Here is a 12,753-nt window from a genome sequence, read left to right on the forward strand (position 1 = left end):
ACTGTGCTGTAGCCTACAAAATGTAGTTGTTTTGTGCAATCAGATTGGAGTGCAAAATACATGGGAGTAGTGTGTTGGTATGACCCTTTCACATTTTCCCCGGCTATAGGTTTTTAATGGCAAATGGGCTTTTTCCAATTATGTACTCCCTCACTGTGCTCTCACATGAAGCATGTTAGTTAAACCAGCTCTGTTTTCTATGTCTGCCTGCTTGTCAGTCTCACACTGTGGTTCCTGACGCATGGGAGCAGGCTTTACAGAAACACAAATAGGGTTTAAACCCCAGCTCAGTGCTGTAGTTTAGACAAAAGGTAGGGATGATCTTTAAACCTCTTTAAATCTTCACTTGGTCTAAGTCAGACAAGAAGAACACTGTTCTGTGACTGCGTGTGTGTGTGTGTGTGCGCGTTCGTGCGTGCGTGTGTGTGTGCATCACTAGAACACCTGCAATCCATCATGTTCCTCTCTTTAAAGAGACTCATTCCACCTCCCTCTGTCCTCCTCTTTCTCTCAGCGTGTATGAAAGATAACTAACATGTTTGTGTGCGAGAACATTTTCATCCCACCTGCCATCTAACTCTGGGGTTGTGATTGCAGAATGGACATAAAAGAAAACCCCACCACCACCATCACCATCATCAACATCATCATTCTCATGAACAACCCCTTCACCAAGAACAAACCGAACAGCAGCAGCAGTCGCAGTCACATATGATAGACTTAGACCTGGATATGGTGACTCAGGTAAGTTGTTACAGTATACTAACATGCACTTTGTAGTTCAAACTAATGCAATGTTCAAAGCTCTAAACAGGGAACATACTGTCCTGAGCGTTAGTTGCCGTGAACTACTCTTTAATCACGTCCTCAGATGATCTTTGGTGTTCGCATCCTCGTCTGTACCTCCAACTCTGTTCTTCTGTACTCATAAGTGACCCCAACTCTTAACCTCTGTCATTTATGAATAAAACATGCAACCTTGTTGTTGCCATAGTAACCAGGTTCAGGCAGGAGTAAAGTCAAGAGCCGCATGGGTGCACCCATGCATTCATGCCGCCGTGGTGTCCATGTGTGAAAGAGGACAAGCCAATGGAATAGAGAGAAAAACTCTCACTTAGCTCAGAGCGGAGGTCCTTTAAGGGCGGAGTAGACGTAAAGGTCATAGTGTCTGTCAGAGAACTGGTGTGGGGGTCAGCAGGGTTAGCCGACAGCAGCGGTCATCGCGGCTCCGAGCACATTAATAAAGCATTCATAACACTATGATAATCACAGCAACCTGACCTCACCAACCCGCCGCCGCACACGTAAAGAATATTGAGCGAATGGAAACTGGACAGAAGGTCTATAAATATTCAACTTCCTGTGCTGTTTGAACACTCTCTGCAGTACATTTTCCCCGTGCATGTGGTTTCACATTAAAGAACATCAGCACGGGCTCTGTCATTGACGAATGATTCATTGATGAATGCCAGAGGAAATTTATTGTAAAGTTAGAAAAACTCTTAAAATGTGTTCTGTGAGTGGAAATCCTTTTATCAGTGCCTGTGAATGCACTATTTTGTCTATCTTGGATATCTGGCTTATCTTGTTGATTCCATTTTGTCTGCTTTGCTAAACTCTGCTGCAGCCGTAGTATATATTACAACTTCCTATCCCTCTTAGTAAAAAAAAAAAGCCTTCTAGACTCATAATGTAAAACACCATGCTCACAGATCCATTTTCTGATACGTGTAAAAAGAACTTTGTGGTCTATGCGTGACCCAGGAGAGTGAACAAAAGGGAAGATATTCTAAGAACATTCATTATCTCTAAAGAATTTATCTGCATCCATGATTTATGCTAATCTCTGACCATGTGTTCAAGGCTTAAATTCCTTTATCAACTAAAAATAGACTATCCTTCACTTGCCACCAGCCTAAAGATATTAATAATGTGCAAAAAAAGAGGCAGATACTAAAGTGAAGGATCATGTGAAACTGTGAAAGGAAACAGAGCGGTACAGAACCAATCCGGATTGAATACAAAGGCTGCTGTCTCCGATAGTTATTCCCTCTGGGACATGCCACATATCTTCCACAAGAAGGAAACATTAATGACTTGTCCAAAAGACGACGCTGCTACAATAATGATATTAAAGGGTGTGGTAGTCTGCTTTTAGATCCACTGATGGAAAGAATCTTTATCTGAAGCAGATGACAAAGATTGTGATAACTCCTGGTAGGTATGCCATCATAATCAATCATTTCATCTCATTATCCCATCTCTCCACACCCCTCTTTTACCTCTTCTGTTGCTGCCAAAGTCCTCAGGTAGGTAGCTCTAACATACCGAGCTAATGTCGCGTCGCATGCGGTGTATGATGCACGTTGCACTGGAATGTAGAGCGATTCAGAAATTGCATGTAGTCTAATATTCCCACGATTGTGCCTGACTGCTATTATGCGCTTTCTCTAATTCTCAGAATATCAACCAATTAGAAATTTTTGGAGACATGTCTACGCCTCCTGACATCACCTCTCCATCTGTGAGTAGCCGTTATACATACACAGTCTGTGATTTACATCTTTTGAAATAATACCGGCATCTCCACTGAGTTGTCTCCTTTTCGTTGTCCGCCTGACCTCCAACCACAACCTGCACAGACTCCCGCCTCTCCAGCCAACACCCTGGACCCCTCACAGGGCTTGCAGCCTCCCACGGAACTGTTTGCTCCCTTCAATCCTGCGTCTGTGCCCTCAGGTAAGACCTTGTTTACGTTCTGCTTAAATACAAGGCTTCTAAAAGCCAGTGGGTAACAAGCTCAGCAGGAGAGACATGAAGGCAAACTGGAGACTAAGAAGATTCAGATGCAGGGGGCATCTGAAGAAGAGAAGAAAAGGGGTTGTGCTGAAATAAATATAGAGCGATGGAGTAGAAGCGAAACGTAGACGAGAGAAAGAGGAGAAAAGGTGGCATTGGTTGTGTGTTGAATATGAAAAGCATTATTATCCCGCGGCCTCAGATGCTGCTGATTTACTTGTGGCTGAGCCAACTGCGTCAGACGGGGGAAAGTAATAAAACATGCCGCGATGATTGTAGTGAAGACTTCTTTGTGCACAGAGCTACTGTGTATTTAGAAATTGGTATAAAGGTTTTGCATCTCTTTATTCACTCCCCTCATCACCTCTGCTTGCCTCCTCTTTTCAGTTCTCTGTGCATGTGTCAGAGCAGCCAAGGTTAAATGTCAACTTTCTCCACTGTAGTTAGCAAGCAGAGACTAGAGCCAGGAGACTAGTGAGTGTGAAATACGAAACAGCTTTTACTGATGAATCTGAGTGATTTTAATGAGTGTGTTGAGTTCTACCTTTTCATAATGACTCTGCCTCATTCTGGAGGTAATTATAATAGTTCACCATGACCATTAAGAGACACTGCATTAGCCGCGGGCAAAAGTAGGGCAGCACTCTTTGGTGATGCATGTGCAGGTTTGTGTGTGGAAAAGCAGGCTATGCACTGTGGATATTCGAATCACTTTCTCTTTTGTCTTCTTTTCTTACTCTTTTAAAATGGCGCAGAAAAAAATGAAATAACTTATCTCAATCCACTCACAACCAGGTTATGTGACGATGGGAGCAGTACCTCCTGGCCACTGGTCCCAGCAGGCTTTTGCTGCCCAGACTCCGCTGGCCTTCGGGGTCCAATCTCCTCTAGGCCCGGTAGCCCAGGTGCTGCCAGGTGGCCAGCCTCTCATCTGGGGCCAGGCCAACATCTTCCCTGCCACCCAGCAGCAGTGGGCAGCCATGGCAGCAGGAGCCTTCCCCCCCACAGCCTACCTCCCAGCCCAGCCTGTGGGCACCCTGCCCGCCGCCATGTTCCAGACTCTCACCCCCGTCACGACTGTGACTCCAGCCGGCGAGAGCCATTCGAGCACTGGAGCCAGCGCTTCAGCTCCTTCCCCTTCAGCATCTTCGAGTCCACAGCATGGGGAGAGAGGAAAGAAGATGGGAAAGGAGATGTTCAAGGTGGGGAACTGATGAATACAGAGACGATTTTTACAAATAGTCTTCATAGTCCCATTCAAAATAAAAACTAAATATTAGTTTTTGCTCCTTGAATAATTTATCACAGTTAATTTTCTAATTTAAGTATTTTTTTAGAGTTGCACTATGTCTGGGACCAGTTTTTAATTGCTTGGGTAAGTCTGAAACAAGCCTTAGGGTGCAAAGAGTCATAAAAGTGGGACATACAAATGGACAGTCATACATATTTGGGTTGTATTTGATCATTTTAGCTATGTTGAGCAAATTAGCCTCATTTAACCCTTTAAAGGCTTCCAAAAAATTACATTTTTGGAAATACATTTTGGTTCACATAGTTAGGCCACATATAAACACATCAAAAATGCACATTTTTTCGGATTCAACTAATCTGTAGTGTAAATACATACATATTCATATCAGAATTTTTCACTTGTAAAATCTCATCTATGAGAGAACATATTTCCCCAATCTGGTGGTGTTTTCATCAATAAAAAGGCTGCAAAACAGGCAGTGATTTGTACAGTAACCTGAAACAAAGGTCACTAATTGATTGTCCACACTTTCAATGTTAACCTTGCTGACCAGTCTCTGTCTTCCTTTAGGATTTTCAGCTGGCGAAGCCTCCGGCCATGCCTTCGAAGAAGGCTGATCAGCCCAGTTTAACAGGAACCTCAGAGGCGTTCAGCACTTACTTCAGCCGTGTGGGCACTGCCCAGGACACAGATGACTGTGATGACTTTGACATTTCTCAGATGAATCTGACACCAGTCACCTCCACAACACCATCCACCAACTCCCGTGAGCGCTCTCTCCGTGTCTGTCTGTGCTGTGTAACACGCTTTTTCTCTTATCACCATCCAGCGTGTAGTTACGCCTTAATTGTTCTGTCCTCCTCTGCAGCACCCACCCCAGCTCCCAGGCAGAGCTCTCCCTCAAAATCCTCAGCCTCTCACGTCAGTGACCCCCCCACCGACGCCACAGACCCCCCCACCGACGACTCGTTTGGCGAGGCAGAGGGCAGTCCCAGTCGCAGTGGAGAGGAAGATGCTGTAAGTGTGGTGTGGTTTGGTGTGTGAGAAATTTTTGGAGTAAGCCAAGTGTGTGCGCCTTTTTAATAAGTCACTTCTTATGCTGCTATAACCTGCACAGCTTGTTGAGATCTGCTGATAAATAGCCTTTGTAGCCGTGTTGGCGGGCCAGGTAATCACTCTCGCTGATTAGGGGGCCGACGCTGTTGTGTCCTTTAGTGTGAGAGTGTGTGTTGGTGTTTGTGTCAATGCATATGAAAATGTGCACGTCCAGTGTGGGTTACTGTGGAAAAATGAGCAGTAGCATGCATGAGTATTGGGTTGAGTGTGTGCATGGTCAACACAGCGTTAAATTAGCTGGTGAAATTGTCAGAGACATCATTAAGCTGTTATTAATACCAGCAAGGTAGCATCCATACATCATTACTTCTATGTGGACAGACTCATCTGTGGTGAGATATAGGAAGCGTAGTGCCCCAATTCTTCTTCCAGGGGCAATTAATATTTATTTTACCTGTAGCACCTTAATCTGGGGCAGAAAAATGGGTGAAATTAAGGAGGAGTGAGAAGATGGAGAGAAAATAGAAAGATAAAACGAAAGAAAATGGGGGAAAGAAGGATAGAACGTCAGATTCTTAGGGAGTGCCTTTGACCAAAGTCCTTGTAGAATCTGTGACCTTCTAAGAAGCAAGACTTTTCTAGTTCTTTCCCTGCCATTTTCTTCCTGTCTTCCAATTACTCTTTTTTTTGTTTCTTTCAAGCTTGCTTCTCTCCTCCCTCTCGTCCTTCACTCCCCAGGCGTGAAACATTAGTTTTATGCCTCCAATCCAGCTATTATTGAAAAAATAGAGGACTTTCACACTGCTGAAAATGTCACCAGCCCTGAATAAGACACAGAAGCTTTGACCAACCCAAAGACATGTGCATTGGTGGCGACACTGAGTGAGTGCGGCGAAAAGGTTACAAAAAAAAAAAAAAAAAAGCGAGAGGACTGGAAAGATGGAGCAAACGCAGAAAAACAACCTCCCACCCTTTTGTGGGTTGAGGTGCAAAAAGCAGAAGTGTTTTAGGAAAAAAAGCAGTGGATCAATAGAAGTAACTCCACAAAGGTTTTCATAACACACCACTGTAAATGAGTGCATGTTTACTGTTTGTGTGTATTTGCAAAGAAGTTTCTATAAAAGGAAAAGCTGCGATGGGCTGTGGTTTTCTACTCTAAGTGTCTGTGTTCCTCCTTCAGAGCATTAACAGCTTTACTCTTTGCTTCCTGTTTGCTCTGTTCTTGTAGTTTATCAATCAAGCGTTCTGTCCTTCAGATTTATTCTTCTCTGTCTGTTTTCCCTTTATTTCCTTCTTATACTCTTCCATGGACCTTCCTTTCCACCCTTTCCTCTTCCTTCCTTTCCGTCTTCCACTCTTTAGGCATGTGGTTCTGGGTCGCCCTGCCCCAGCGAGACAGCAGAGCCCAGCCCAGATCAGGCCAGTCCAGAGGCTGGGAGCTAGATAGCAGCAGGGCAAGGTAGGTATCAATACCTCTCCTTCCCCTCTTAACTCCTTCAACTCTCTGCATGTATCTCTTCTTCTCATTTACTGTTGCACCTCCCTTACATAAGTGTGTTGCATCTTTCTGTTTTTTTGCATCAGTGGTTACATTTTCACTGTTTTACCTGTTTTCATTGCCTCGTTAACACAAGTTCAAAGGATGGCACACGTGTGGTTTGGTTTTAATGCTTTATCATGTGTGGGAATTTTTTGTTTTGTAAGTATCTGTTGATGATGAAGGTGTTGTGCATGTGTGACTTATTGGAAACAGTGTGTGACAAGTTCATCACGCAACATCACTTTGGCCATAGTGCTCTCATTGTGTTCTGTCATTCTGATGTGCACCTAAATCACGCTCAGTTCTCTAAATAGCACACGTCTCACTTGGAAATTCAATAGCGTGTGACAGCCAATCAGAAACTGTGCACTTCAGTGAGCAGGATGTCTTTTGGGATTTGTGTGCAATATGCTGATCTCAGTTGTTTGGCTTAATTTGATCAGGATGTATGCTCACATTTTATGCATTATATACAGTGTGCAATGTCACTTAAGCACCAGGCACCAATGTTAACCGTTGAGCGATATAGACAGGCAGTCACTGATGACGGGCATGTTTTCACACTTTTTGCACTTTGTTCTACAGTGAAATTCACAACTTTCATAAGCTTGAACGTTCTATGAGAAGCATGTCAATATGCGGTTTGCCTATTCAATGACACACAAACACACACACACACTCCAAGAAAAAGAGCCATTTTGATCCCTGCCTCCCTACCCGGTGTCCTCTCCCACACAATTCCCGACTGTGGCTCCTTAATGATAGCTGCTGGCACTCACACCAGAAAAAAATGTGATGGTTTTGTTTTCATCAGCTAATACTGGAGCGCCAAGATTAATGACTGCCCCGATATAATTGGCATTAATTAAAACCCAAGGAGCCTTCAAGTCCTTCCCCACTCCGGGAGAGGAGGAGGGGGGCAAAGCAGCTTCCCTCCCCTGTTGGCCTTGCTCCTCATTCAGACGCTATGAAAGCTGCATGGCAGCAGGTGGATGTGGCACTTAAGTACGAGAACGAATTTTAGAATACTGAGCAGGAAATCTGGTTATGATCTAGCAGCTATGGCCAGAAGCTTCTAGTCTGTCCTCTGTAGTAGGTGGACTGCTTTGGTCCTGGTCCAATTACGCTGTTCCCATATGGTGTTTACTTGCTCGATCACATCGGCTTTAGACATCTTCCCAAACACACACACCTGTGCAGTAGTCCCGGCTATTCCCTGGACAAGCACACCTGTGATCGATACTGTCACCACCTGTGCTCATATTGGAGCCAAAAATATGCGTGTGCTTGTGTGAGTGTGTTGCTGCTGGCCATGACCGCCTGTCCTGTCCTCCCCCTCCCACTGCGTGTCTCCGACAGACATGTGTTCAGGCTAGTGGGAGTGTAAGTGTTTTTTCTGGGGTGATTTCATCATGTCCAGTGAACGCTCCCGAGTCTCAGCCATGAAATGGCCTGCTTCCACGGTTCACTGACCAATCTCACATTGCTCCCCCTGCCGAGGGCCTACCACACGCATGCACATATATGTCCACACATGTACCAGCCAGGCCGGATATTCTGGCCTTGAGGCTGCTGCCACGCCAGCAAATCCCTCATACCTCCACCGAGGACTTGTACTCGCTCTCTCGGCTGGGGATGAAGGAGCTGAAGCCGCCTCAGATGGCAGTGCCTGTTAGATGATGCAGGGTGACACCGCTGGGCTGTGGCTCTGGTGCATTGGCTGAGCAGTGTGTGCTTGCTGTCACTGCTTGTCTCAGCCTCTTTGTCACCTTTCTCGGGGCTGCTGGCAGCTACTTTCTGCTGACTGTCTGGCCTTGGCCAGCCCTGCAGTTACAGCTTTGTATGCCAAAGACCAAAGCCTTAACTAAAGCAGCCCTCCCAGCATCAACCCAAGTATTCTTTTTTTTAGATGAAAGCTGTTGCAGATTGTGCATTATGTAAGTTTAAGCACAAGTAGAAGTGAGAGGTTCAATCATTCGTTGCTTATCTATAAAATGTCAAACAGCATATTCAAAAAAAAGAAAAACATAATGGTTTTCCAGAACCCAGTTTAACATATTTTAATGACTTCTTTTTATCTAGCTGAGCCTCCAAAACAGAACAGCCCAACGTTGAGTCATACTGTGACAGAGACACACCTAACTACGAGCAGTTTGCTCAACTAAACCTTCTTCTAATAGGGGAGCTGTGGGCAGCCCCAAACTCTAAATGAGTTTTCTGCTCTGGAGAAGTCTCCCAGAATATAATAGGAAAGTCAGTAGCCTCCAATCAAGTTGTCTACATGGCAGATTGAGTGGCTGGCTATAATTATGTGTACAATAATAACGACCCCATTGTGAGTGACTGCAGCAGGGTGTTCCATCATCCACTGTTGTCTTCCAGCTCAGCTGGAGAGAAATGCAGACATGATGACTCATAACTGGTTTTTCAAGGCACTACCTCTGATTCTTGCTGGTCCTGGAGGGAGTTTGAGGTGGGAGAAAATATGCATTTACATGGACACTGTGATAACAACACAGGCAGGCACGCGCACACAAATGGCTTTGAGAGTGATGGACCTATGAACGGCCTAAGAGGTAAGAGGAAAAGTGACCGAAGGTCTCCTTCAATGCAGTGTGCTACTGCCACCTGGTGGTGATGTCAGTTATAGGAACTTGCAAACCACTGCAAAACTAGAGCTAACTTGTCAGGGCTTGCAGGTTGCTGATACTTGCAGTTCAGTCAGTTGAGAGAATGAATCATAAATCCGGGCACTCCCTTTTTATTATGTAACACTCAGATGAAACACAGAGGCCAGACACTGACATTACAGATATAGCAAGCCTTTGAAAAAAACAAAGGAAAGTAAAAATGTGGTAATTTTTTTTTTCTTTCATTGACAGAAGAGGAAGGACCCTCTCTATGCCCAGATTAACAAAGGGAAGAAATAAAGAGACACACAGGAAGACAGACCTGACCAGCACTGAGAGAACAGGAGGAGAACCCTTAACCTCTGTTTGTGTGAGTGCGTGTGTGCGTGCATGTCTGGCACATCCCCGCCTGGCCAAGCCCTTCTTCTTCTCCTTCAGCTAACAACCTCCCAGGAGGAGCTTCCACACTCCCACAGTCCTCCTCCTCCTCCTCCTGTCTGCAGTCTTTCCTCCTCCTGAGAGGGGAGAGCCCTCTTGGTCATTCACTCCAGGCAGGAAGGGATATCAATCACTGAGACGGATCCAGTTCTCCCTCCACTGCGCAGTCTTCTCCTCTCCTCCCTTCTCCCTGTGGCGACTCACACTCAGCCTTACAGATAGAACCTGCTCCTCCCCTCTCTGCCCCCCCGTTCCCTTCCTCCTCCTTTGCTCTCTTTCCTCTGCCTCCTGTGTCTGGCCAGAGACTGTGCTGCCAAGAAGGGACTGAATCATGCAGTGCCTCCCCGTCTCTGACACTCCCTCACACACGCACGCTCATCGGGATTAGAACGATCACCTTTTGTTTTAATGGACAGAATCTGCATCTGTAGTGAGGAGATCCCATAGGAGGAGCTAGACTATTAATGGGCCTATCAGGGATGGCCCGTTACTGGGATCACTGCTTCTGATTGCTTGGCTGGTTCGGGGAGTTTAACCCCATTCTTGTGAGTGTCTGCTGGATCACTATGCAGAAACAGACTCTCTGGGAGCTACTCACACACCAACGACATACATCTTGCACACAGGAATCAGCTTACATACTCTCACACATGCAAACACATACACACAGTCCACCTTCTCTGACATGCATACACACAGTAATTTGCCAAACGTCTCTCCTCGCAGACAGACTCATACAGAGGCCAGAGGACCAGACATGCTGAAGAAAAGACACTGAGAGGGAAGTGCTGCAAGTTAAACAGATTCTGTGATTGAACTGTTCATTCTCTATAGCTTTTGTACAATACTGATTAAAAAAGAAGAAGAAATTGAAAAATTTGAATTTTTATTTTATAAGTCAATCAAGCCGCTGGGGTCAGCTCTATAGGAGATATAGAGTCAACATGGCTTTAAGGCATCTGATCGTTGGTTTGCCAAACTCATTTTGTAAATAATGATAACAACCATTTTGTCCACTGGACTTCTGTGCCATAAAATAGGAAGGCTTCAGTTATGCAACTCTTGACGTTAACCCAAGCAATACCAACATATGTTTTCTTTTTCCTGTTGTCTGTTTCATTCGCCTCACCCCCCCTCTTTTGTGCATAGATGTTGTGAACCATTAATTACTCTGGTTCCAGCCCTAAAGCCTGCACCGTGCCCTGCTGTGTCTTCTTGAGTTCCCACCCAAAAACACTATATCGCGGTCCTGAGCTTTTGTATCACAAGACTATCATTTTTATGTTGCAGGCAACAGTCAGGGTCTCACTCACTCACTGTAGCCCAGACTGCTTCTCTCCTCCATCACATTCTCCCAGACTAGTCTCAAAGATAACAGCGATGCTCTGCCCATCTGTCTGTCTGTTGGTCAGGTGCCAAACTGCTGCTGTCTGAGTGTGGACTGCAGCATCCTCTGCTACAACTACATCAACTGTGATGCCAATGACTCCCTATTTTATGGCCAGAGTCCCCATATCATTCGAGAACTCTTTTGGACTATGAAGCTGATTAACTTTAAAACTTTGAGAACTAGATGATGAGCAAAGACGTTGAATAAAAAGGGAAACGTTGCTGTTTGAGTACATAACATTTCTAGACCTATTTTAACTTTACCTCAGCTAACAGTTTCTTAATGTAAATTGACACATTATTTTTATCTTTATGAATATGACATTCTACAGTGGGTTTTTAGATGATTTTTTTGGTTCTATCTTGATTTACGTATTCCACCATGTATTACTGTTACAAATAAACACATCCCAAATGACTAATACGTGTGTTTATGCCTCTGCTTTTGTGTGCGAGCAAGAAAGAGTGAGCCTAATGGTGTGTGCCTAGCAGAGGTGACCCCCCCCCACACACACACCACCTCCACCATCAAGTGCCACAGCATTTTGCAATAATTTAACACTGCTTTAATGACCTGTCACATTCTGCTACACTCTATTGCAAGCTGTCATAAGCTTTATTAGCAAGCAACCGCAAAACAAGAACTCTAACCTTCCTACTCTTGTTCTGTTTCTCACTTTCTACCCACAGAAAGGGTTCAGACACGAGTACACCTTTAATGCACTGTTCTGTAAATTCAATTGAACTAGAACTTTACACATTTTAAATGAACCATTTTACACACAAAATGCTGTCACTGTGCTATTTGGTTGTGGGATTAGTTAGGTATTTGAGATGCTTATCTGTAGGATTTCTGACACCTGTGCAGGTGAATGGAATTGCCTTGTTATTCCTTAAACATTAAAAAATTATATCTGACAGCTTTTGTCTTCCCTCAAACAGTGTCCTGGGTACTCCATAATCTATAAACCCTACTGTGTGCAGCTTATTTGAGAACATTTCAGCTGTGAAAGCTGTCAAAACTGACATCTGCAAATTGTCCAAGATGAGCAGCAGGCTGTGCTGGAAAGATGAGCAGCAGTTTGACCATCTTTATGTATTTTTCAAGAGAGCACCACAGCTATAGTCTTCTCCATAGAAACCAAAAAGTTGCAGACATGTTTAAAGGCAGATGCTACAGGTTAATAATAAACAAAAAACCGAACGCTATCAAGACAACCGTTTTATTATACATGATGAGCCTTATCTTTAACTATCAAATGTATCAGCTATGTGAAATGTTTTTACAGATCTGATTTTGAGTAGCTCATTTTTTTTACTTGAGAAAATTTTGTCAACAGATAAGATAAGATTTTCAACATGCTTCTAGGAATAGAATGCACCATGAATCACATACTCAAAGTTTTTTGAATGAAGGATGCGGTAAAAACCTTCCACATACAGATGGGAGTAAAACTTAGATCTTTCCCTGAAAAAAAAGAAAGAAATGGCGTTAAAAGGTATCCAATGTAAAATTGCAAAAACAAAAATTGTTTTTAGTTTACAAGATTACCTACAATCATTTAATTCTTCTGTAATGCAAATTTTCTGGAATGTTTTATTTAAATATGCAAATACGATCACCTTAAACATGCACCAGTTACAATACA

The 12,753-nt window shown here is 44.1% G+C and overlaps 1 protein-coding gene across 8 annotated transcripts in view; it reads left to right on the top strand.

Moving 5' to 3' along the window:
* Window positions 1-11,513, top strand: part of dab1a (DAB adaptor protein 1a) — a 232,936-nt gene extending 221,423 nt beyond the window's left edge. For 6 of the 8 annotated variants that reach the window (XM_082523995.1, XM_082523993.1, XM_082523998.1 and 3 more), the window contains 8 exons: window positions 598-744; window positions 2,462-2,524; window positions 2,643-2,739; window positions 3,595-4,001; window positions 4,622-4,817; window positions 4,920-5,068; window positions 6,470-6,566; window positions 9,530-11,513. In XM_082523995.1, coding sequence (XP_082380121.1) covers window positions 598-744; window positions 2,462-2,524; window positions 2,643-2,739; window positions 3,595-4,001; window positions 4,622-4,817; window positions 4,920-5,068; window positions 6,470-6,550 — 1,140 coding nt within the window. In that variant the 3' untranslated portion in view covers window positions 6,551-6,566; window positions 9,530-11,513. The remainder of the gene's footprint in view (window positions 1-597; window positions 745-2,461; window positions 2,525-2,642; window positions 2,740-3,594; window positions 4,002-4,621; window positions 4,818-4,919; window positions 5,069-6,469; window positions 6,567-9,529) is intronic. The other 2 variants (XM_082523996.1, XM_082523999.1) reach the window with 2 other exon arrangements.
* Window positions 11,514-12,753: the final 1,240 nt, after the last annotated feature.

The sequence above is a fragment of the Aulonocara stuartgranti genome, assembly GCF_965226115.1.
Source record: "Aulonocara stuartgranti genome assembly, chromosome: 23".
In the NCBI taxonomy this organism is placed as follows: Eukaryota; Metazoa; Chordata; class Actinopteri; order Cichliformes; family Cichlidae; genus Aulonocara; species Aulonocara stuartgranti.